Source organism: Triticum aestivum, chromosome 1A (assembly GCF_018294505.1).
Source record: "Triticum aestivum cultivar Chinese Spring chromosome 1A, IWGSC CS RefSeq v2.1, whole genome shotgun sequence".
NCBI lineage: Eukaryota > Viridiplantae > Streptophyta > Magnoliopsida > Poales > Poaceae > Triticum > Triticum aestivum.
Window position 1 is genome coordinate 547,975,365 of NC_057794.1, and position 9,844 is coordinate 547,985,208.

General features: G+C 45.4%; 1 protein-coding gene across 1 annotated transcript; it reads right to left on the reverse strand.

Annotated features, from left to right (window-relative positions):
• Positions 1-705, reverse strand: LOC123046299 (transcription initiation factor IIB-2-like). The gene is made up of 2 exons (XM_044469644.1): positions 624-705; positions 1-452 (listed from the first exon to the last, which is right to left on the reverse strand). Exons 1-2 carry the CDS (start codon positions 703-705, stop codon positions 1-3), a joined length of 534 nt encoding a protein of 177 aa, XP_044325579.1.
• Positions 706-9,844: the final 9,139 nt, after the last annotated feature.

Below are 9,844 nucleotides of genomic sequence, written 5' to 3' on the forward strand. Positions count from 1 at the left end.
TCATTCAAATAGCATCTCGGCATGCGGGCGCAACTTCTTGCACACCACCTGGATGGTATGCATTGACACGCCGGTGACCTTTGCCACATCACTGACGACGGGCCTATTGTCATCGCCATGCTCTAGGACCATGCACACGATGCCCGCCGCTATGGACTCGCCGGTGTTTCGCATGCCAAGGTCGTCCTCCTCCAGCCGTCTCGCCGCCTCCTTAGCCGATGCGACTTCCCGACCACTCATACCAAGTTGCTTACCAAAGTGGCACAAATAGTTCGATGCACGCACCACACCGACGCCCGTCAGCCCGACGCCCTCCTCCCCGAGGTGCTTCCTGATGCGCGCGGTTAGCTTTGCGATTTCCCTTCTTGCCGCCGAGCCTTCAGCTGTTGCCGAAGCTAGCTCATTGATCGACCGCGGTGAGCCCTCACTACGGCATGCAATGGCGAGGCACGCTGCGTATAGCAGATCATTATTTCGGTGGTTGGTCTTGCTGAGAACCGGCGGCCATGCCCTATCCTTCTCCATCTTCCTGAACACCTCCTTGGCACGGTCTTGGATGGCCGGTGCAATCCCAAGGCAACCCGCCATGCGAGAGATGGCGACATTGGACCCCTCAGCTCCACCTAGGCCCTGCACAGGCCCAAGTCTGAGCGTGAGGTCGACATGCACCATCGGGATGTGCGTCGTGCACCGCTTCTTTCCCATGGTTGAGTGGGCGGAATCTAAGTTGTAGTTGATCGACACCGCTGTAGTCCGGGCAATGCTACATGTCTAAGTGGGCGACGCCTGGCCCCGCAAGCATATTGGTGTCCATTGGTTGGCACTAATTGGACCAAATATTGTGTGGGTGGAGGCGACTGCTGGCATGCCATTTATATAGGGGAGGTCGGCCCAACATACCCTCGTGTTGGTCGTCCATTCTCAATTGTACGGCCTAGATCATAGCTAATAGATCTTTCCTTTTATTTTTCTTTACATGTTTAGTTCTTCTGGTTTGCTAAATATACAAAGTCTAGAAGTTTCTGAGCCGCTAGATGTCTTTGCGCAGACATTCCAGGCACGATAGGGGGATGCCTTGTCGCCTATATTATTTCAACCTTGATCAAACCCTTATTCCAATTCATTATTTTTACTTTTCTGTTACAATCAAATCTACCATATACTTATTCTTTTAATCCTTGTAACTACTCCCTCCGTTCTATATCTCTACTCCTAATATCTGAGTTGGTAGAATAGTCTTCACGGTTGTTTTCGTCTGATTTTTTTGTCTCACCTTCCATCTTCATATCCTCATGTTGATTTTTTCATCCTTCAAATAATATTCTTATCATTCGCAAACTTTCTCAACCAGACACATCACAAACAGGCAGGTAGATATCACATTATCAAACAATAAAACCTTATTTTCATGAAAATCAATTCAAAATCCTAACTTTTCTAATGCATCGATCGTTTTTTTTTGCGAATTAACGCATCGATTGTTACCTTTCCTAGAATCGTACATTGTCGTTTCGCTTCGTATTGTTACCGAGCGATCGATCGATCAAATATTTGGTTTCCTTTCTTTCGCCTTTATTTTATTATTATTGATCGCCCCCGCGTATCTTCATCCCTCGTTAAAAAGGAAAAAGTGGATGCGGACGATCCCCCACCTTGCATCTCAGGAACGAAAATCTTCCCCGCGGCCCTCCGCCCGCCGCCCCACGCCTCGCATGGCTGGACGCTGCCGTCTGCACCTACATGTGTTTCTGCGCCCCCTGCCGCCGGTGGTGCCCTTCGCTCCCCCCTCCTCCCTTACCCTCCCACCTCCTCCCCTCGTTTCTTCAGCACGGCGTTGTGGCGCAGTACCGGGAAGACTTGGCTGCAGTTCGCGGCGCAACTACATGGTGCTCATCGGCGCGACGGCTTCGTCATCAACATCATGCTTTGGCGGGTCATGCTCGGCACCACCACGCTCGTCGGCCGATCCAAGGCAAGGCAGTGGCGTCAGCATGAGGCGTAGGCGCGTAGCAGACGTATGAGGATGCGTGGAAGGCCAACATCCCAGACTTCAGGACTCTCTTTGTTCCATCGATGACACCACAGGTGCGTCAATCTCAGTCCTCTCCCATCGTTGTCATTAATTTTTGGTAGACTGTTCGGCTTTGTATTTGTGCTTGTGTTAATCTTGATTTATTCAGCGTACTGAGTTGTCTTGCGAGATTGATTAGGTTCATATTTCGATTTTAATGGAGAATGAATGATTTTTTTGATCAAGTGGAGAATAAAACCATGGCAAACAATATATGCAATCGGTTTGACAACAGGTTGATTAAAACCATGGTAGACAATATACTTTGAGAATCGCTGGAGCAATATATTTTCCCGTGTGGATTGAAAAAAAAAATCCTTAGTCATATAACAGTAAAAAGGACTATCGATAGATAATTAATCCTCTTTTTTATTAGTATTTACTTTCTACACATGACATTCTAAAACATGTTCATGATACCTGAAATGCCTATAAGTTATGAAGAGATCTGAAACCAGTATATTTCTGAAATCGGTATTTCAGCTGGCAGATGTCTATGGCTGGCGGCAAAATGCACACGCAGCAAAGCTGGCTTGCCTCGGGAGCTATCAGAGCAAATCTAGTAGACTCCGCATCCCACCCCGACCCGTAAAATAACTGTCAAAATGCAGGTCGAGGCGGAAAAACCTGCCCGATTAGACCCCGCATCCCGCCCCGGCCCGCAAACAATTTTGAGGGGCGTGGCAAAATCTCAGGCCCAACCCGCGTATTCGTGGGTTTCCCCCTCGCCGCTGCGGTGCCCTGCATATAAGCGAGAAGTGGTTGGTGGGGGGACATTTCAGCCCACACTTTCCCCCACCAACCGCCTCCCATCCCCCCTCGCGCCGCCGCCAGGCCGTCGCCCAAGATTCCGACGAAAGCAGCCGGCAGGAGCTCGCGGAAAGGCGGCCACACGCACGAGGCTCCCCTCTCTCCCCCCTGCGCCGGCGGACCGCCGGATTTGCGGATCTGCGGACCTTCATTGCGGGCCGCCGGATTTGGCTTTTCCGGCCGCTGGTGGCTGCGCCAAGCGATGGAGTGGTCGGGAAGCATCTCTCGTAGCCCTGACAAGGGCGCATCACCGCATGCAGGTACAGGTTCGTCCTCCCAATGCCACCGACGATTTGCGGGCATGGATTCGTCCGGCCGTCCACCGGGCTCGGCGCTCGCGCAACGGCTCTGTGGCTCGCCGATGTCGCTCATACAGTGCGACGACTGCACGCGGACAGTGTTGCGGCTAACTTCGGGCACGCCGAAGCACCCCGGATGGGTGTTCTTCAAATGCGAAAATGACGGGGTACGTGCACTTGCGGTAGCTCATTTTTGATAGCTCATTCTTTGGTTCAATTGCGGTAACTCATTTCGAACGCTCATTCATGTGTGTAGGAGGATGGATGCTCATTTTGGTTTTGGGAAGGCGAATACATTGATAGGAAGAAACTTAATAGACGTTGACGCACTCCTTAGAAGAATCGAAGGCAATGATGCGGCTACATGTGCAACTAGAGGGGAAGCAATGTCTACTTCTTTCGAACCAAAGATGAAGAAAGAAGAATGCAAAACCAAGAATCCGCAGATAAACAATGAATGCATGGAGAAGATATTAATCCAACTAGTGGGAGCAGTTATGGAAGTTGGAAATCTTCTAAAATGCATACTTGTGGTTCTTGTTTTCTTTGGTCCTGCTATTCTAGCAAAGATTTGGTGATATCTTATGTATCCAATGTTATTGAAAAAGCAGAGAAATGCATTATGTTGGATCAAATTAAGATGCAAATTTAGGTTTTTCGGACCGGGAGTATTGGGGAACGCAGTATTTCAAAAAAATTCCTATGATCACGCAAGATCTATCTAGGAGATGCATAGCAACGAGAGGGGGAGAGTATGTCTACGTACCCTCGTAGACTGAAAGCGGAAGCGTTATGAAATGCGGTTGATGTAGTCGAACGTCTTTGCGATCCAACCTGCGAACATACGGCACCTCCGCGATCTGCACATGTTCAGCTCGGTGACGTCCCTCGTATTGTTGATCCAGTTGAGGCCGAGGGAGAGTTTCGTTAGCACGACGGCGCGATGACGGTGATGATGAAGTTACCAACGCAGGGCTTCGCCTAAGCAGTACAACGATATGAACGAGGTGGAATTCTGTGGAGGGGGGCACCGCACACGGCTAAACAATCAACTTCCGTGTCTATGGGATGCCCCCTCCCCCGTATATAAAGGAGTGGAGGAGGGGAGGGCCGGCCCTCATAGGGCGCACCCAAAGGGGGGGGGGAGTCCTACTCCCAGTAGGAGTAGGTTTCCCCCCTTCCTAGTAGGAGTAGGAGAAGAAGGAAGAGGGAGAGAGAGGGAAGGAAAGGGGGGCGGCCCCCCACCCAATTCGGATTGGGCTTGGGGGGGGGGGGGGGGCGCCCTCCACCTGGCTGCATCCTCCTCTCTCCCACTAAGGTCCAATAAGGCCCATTGACTCCCCGAGGGTTCCGGTAACCCCCCGGTACTCCGGTAAATGCCCAAACTCATCCGGAACCATTCCGATGTACAAACATAGCCTTCCAATATATCAATCTTTATGTCTCGGCAATTTCGAGACTCCTCGTTATGTCCGTGATCACATCCGGGACTCCGAACTACCTTCGCTACATCAAAACACATAAACTCATAATACCGATCGTCATCGAACGTTAAGCGTGCGGACCCTACGGGTTCGAGAACTATGAAGACATGACCGAGACTCATCTCCGGTCAATAACCAATAGCGGAACCTGTATGCTCATATTGGTTCCTACATATTCTACGAAGATCTTTATCGGTCAAACCGCATAACAACATACGTTGTTCCCTTTGTCATCGGTATCTTACTTGCCTGAGATTCGATCGTCGGTATCTCAATACCTAGTTCAATCTCGTTACCGGAAAGTCTTTTTACTCGTTCCGTAATGCATCATTCCGCAACTAACTCATTAGTCACATTGCTTGCAAGGCTTATAGTGATGTACATTACCGAGAGGGCCCAGAGATACCTCTTCGATACACGAAGTGACAAATCCTAATCTTGATCTATGCCAACTCAACAAACACCATAGGAGACACCTGTAGAGCATCTTTATAGTCACCCAATTATGTTGAGACGTTTGATAGCACATTAAGTGTTCCTCTGGTATTCGGGAGTTGCATAATCTCATAGTCATAGGAACATGTATAAGTTATGGAGAAAGCAATAGCAATAAACTAAACGATCAAGTGCTAAGCTAACGGATGGGTCAAGTCAATCACATCATTCTCTAATGATATGATCCCGTTCATCAAATGACAACTCATGTCTATGGTTAGGAAACTTAACCATCTTTAATTAATGAGCTAGTCAAGTAAAGGCATACTAGTGACACTCTGTTTGTCTATGTATTTACACATGTATTAAGTTTTTGGTTAATAAAATTCTAGCATGAATAATAAATATTTATCATGATATAAGGAAATATAAATAACAACTTTATTATTGCCTCTTGGGCATATTTCCTTCAGGGAGGAGCTGCGCCAGACCAGACACCGCAAAGCCGATTTCCGCGAATATCCTTTTTTACGGGTCCGATTTGCGAGGTCTGCAACTGGGGCCGTCTGCGCCGGCCCGCAAAGACGTTTTTCCGCGAACTGCAAACACGTTTTGTGGGCCGGCGGGATGCGGGGTCTGCTAGAGTTGCTCTCTAACCTGGGTAGCATGGTAGATTGAAAAAGTGGATTGACTAGCAACAGACGCACACATAAGATAGTTGATTGGATAGCCACTGACACGTAAACATGCATTTTGTTTATATTTCTTCAACACACCGATTACGATGCTATTTCTATATTTCCAGAAGTAACTATTAATCTTTTATCAATGTTCATCTCCTGGCCTTATCTTTATTAACTAGTGGTCAGTTTTCTTAATTATTTGTTGGTTAGAATTCTTCTGCATTTGTTGTTGTCTTATTGGCATAATCATTCAGTCATTTTTTCTAGACTGTGTTGATTTCATGATTATTTATTGTGTGTGCGTTGCACAAACTATGTATCACCTCAATATGTTCATGATTATCTTATTTTATAGCTTCTTTAGTTGAGTGAATATCTCCAAAGTTTCTAACTTACAGTATCTGCTCACATAGAGGAAGAGAGGAGCTTAGGGCCAGTTCTTTTGGGCAATTCTCCGAGAATTGACCCCCTCCCCAGCTTTATTCACTGCCAAAGAGAGGAGTGAGATGTTCGTGCTTTTGTTCATTTGCAGGACCATTGTTTCTTTCGTTTTTGTTTCTTATAACCACATCAGTGAAATCCTCTTCAATCTTAGCCTCCTTTGTTGCCAGGAACGTAGCCACGATATCCTGGCCGGTGAAGCTACCTGAAGATCATGCAAAAAATTGTCATGTTAGGGCATTGTCGGCATGGGAACACCGGACCAGCGTGTGTGACGACGGTGTCTGGCAGGTTTTGACCACAACCCACTTTACAGGTGGACAGGTAGGGTCAACCACATGACTGGGTGATGTGGTGCACGAGTAGGCTAGGAGGAACAAGAATAGGAAGGACTATAGTTGAGAGAAAATGCCATATTGTCATCTTGACCGAAGGTTGGGCACCTGACGATGCTTATCAATCAGAACTCTGAAGGTATATTGTGTGATTCTTGTCAACCAGAACTCTGTAGGGTTTATGTCTTACACTCTTGACTTACATACATTACTGAATTAAAGAGATAGAAATGTTCAGGAGAAGATGCAGTGCTGCAAACAACTCATCATTCTCATAGTAGCTAGCAAATCATTTTATATTATATGAGTTATTCTTCTTCATCTGTAATATTACTATTTTCGGATAGTCGTAGTATTTATTTCTGTTCAGTTTTAATAGAATATACTTCAGGTTTGCATGGTGAGATGTCTTCAACAAAGGAGATATGTACTGGTTGTAGATTTTTGGCTGGCTCTCGGGGCCATTTTTTTAAATGAAAAAAAAAATAATACAAAATTTTTTGGTGTACTTAGTCACATCCAAATGCTACCTGCAAATTTTGAGGCACAAAGATAAAATATTTTGGCTTGTACAAAAAAAAACAAATCGAACACCAAAAGTTACCCAAAAATGTCATCCCAAATTTGTTTGTTTTGCCGACGAAACACCGCCGTCGCATGAAAATTGTCATGTATGTTTGTGACACTAATACAATCATATACAAAAAAATTCAGAATTTTTTTAAAACATTTAATATTGTTTTTCGCGTTACTGTTCACCCGGGAGCCAAAACGCCAGCCCCATACTACTGAAGATAAATGCTCTTGATCTGTGTCGCTTGGATAAGAGATCTGATGATGCTACTTCAGAACATTACGTGGTCTATAATCCGTGACATTCTGATGGTTTCATAGATTAGAGAGAAATATGGACAAGGTATTGTCCTTTTTCTTGCAATCTTAGTGTTAAATAATTACCCTGTACCTTAGTACCCATAGATTGTTGGAATTTCGCCCATCGATCAATCACATCAAATCACACAGAACACGCACGCACAAAAATATTATGTCTAAGGTCCCTTGTCGTGCTCTTCTTTTTCCACTTTATTTCTCTTTTTCGTCTTTTCTTTACATGTTGATTCCAACGTAGATAACATTTTTGTATAGCAAAGGTGATTGCTAGATCATACAATATGCAATCTGCACACCTAATTTGAAAGTACAATTTGTACTCATAGCATGACTTTTATCGCTCAATATGTCAGAAGCTTAGATTCTTTGGTGTTCATTTTACATCTTATTACGATGAGACGTACTTTCCATTGTGTTATGCCACTAATGAAATATCCAATTTATAATATAGTGGCTAAGTTCATGAACTAAGTAGGCGTTAACACTATAATACATCAACACACCTTTTTGTTGTATTACACAAACACGCCTTCTTGCTGAATTACTAAGTAGGTGTAATCTCATTGTATGTCTTTTCAGTTAATGGTGTATCTATAATTCTGCACAACACGCCTTCTTATGCACCATTTACTTATGCCACAATTTGGCACATTTTATCACTCGGTTAGCTACTTAATCCGTTCACTAAACTGCACATCGCTTTGTTACATTACTTATTGCAGAGGAGACGACACGATCACAAAGGGGGAGAAACCAAGCACGGTGAACCACCCATGCCAAGTTCTCCGCAAGATTTACAACACCATCACCCACGAAAAACCACATTAAGCTGACATAGATACATGAGCGATAGCGGAGAAGGGTCGTCACCAAAGCACGAACCCAATCCATGCCGCCCGCGCAACCGGGAAGGACATCCAACATCCGCGCCCGCCACCCGCCACAAGGCAATGCCTGCCCACCATGGACGAGGCCACCGCCTCGGATACATGAGCCACTCCTCGCCTGCTAGCACCAGTAGCATGCCACGAGCACACAACCGGCCAGCCCAGCTGTCGCGGCGTTGCAACTCTATCTTCAACCCACCTCCTGCACAGAGCCCCTAGCCATGGCCGTGCACACACAAGCAAGACCCCCTATACCAGATCTGGACGGTCCGAACACAGCTTCAGATCCGCCATCAAGACGTCGAGGATGAAGCCAAATCCATGCGGGGCTGGATCGATGTCATGGTTCATAGTATTCGAGGAATCACATATTTGATTTTCAAATATGCTTCATTGTTGTTCCCGTTATTGTTTATAGAAATAGACCAGCAAGCTGGCATAATATGGATGTCAATTTGCTCTCTTATTGATAATCCAATTCATGAAAGAAAATGTGTCCTATTGAGATGATATCCAGTATTTCTAACATTTTTGCACAACATATATTTCTAATTTCTTAAGCTACTACCTAGAGAATATGTTTCAGTACAAATGTATTTTCAGAGAAAGCCCGTGCAGCCGCACGGGTTGATGACTAGAGCTGCATTTTGAATATTGTATTATTGAAGTACCATCGCGTTTTAGTTTGTGGAATGTACCCGTGTGACAATCTTTATAGAAGTTAGAAAGAGTTTATCTTGAAAACTGAATGCACGGTATGAGATATCGCCGTAAAGTTTCATGTCTCGCTAGATATCTGGTAGCTCTTTTTATTATATTTATGAGAGATGGCCAACTGGATTTTGACAAGACACATAGTACTATCGTGCAAGGTGGAGTCTGAGCAAGAAAACACGGAGGAGAAAGGACCGTGGAAGGAAATAGAGTGCCACGTGGTCGCCGAGAAGAGGGGGGGGGGGCGAGGACAATGATGAGGAGATGTGTTATTCTACCACTTCAGGACCATGAGATATCATCCCATGTGATTAGTCTATGACTCTCATGTCATATGACATTTTCCTTTGTACACATATTTTGTTAGCCCGTGGCAACGCACGGGCATTATACTAGTTATAATAGCATTTTTCACACTACACTAGTGTCTAGTGTAAAAAACGCTCTTATATTATGAGACAAACGGAGTAGTAGACTAGTGAGATTGACAACCTCGATAGTTCTGATGGGGGACAAGGTAGTTTTGTATGTGTGTGTGTGTATGTGTTGACCATTGTGTGTGTTACTAAACTCCTGTTGGTTCGAATAAACCTTGATCTCACTTAAGGAAAATTGTTGCTTCCTACAAAGCCTTGCACTTGGGAGATCAACACCTTCTTGGTTGAGAGGAAGCATGGAGCCAAGAGACCTATTCTCCAATGCTAGGATGTGGATACCAATGAAACACAACATATAGGGAAGGTATCATTTTTTTTCCAGACATTGACTTTAACCTGGACAACCCCTTGGTCCAC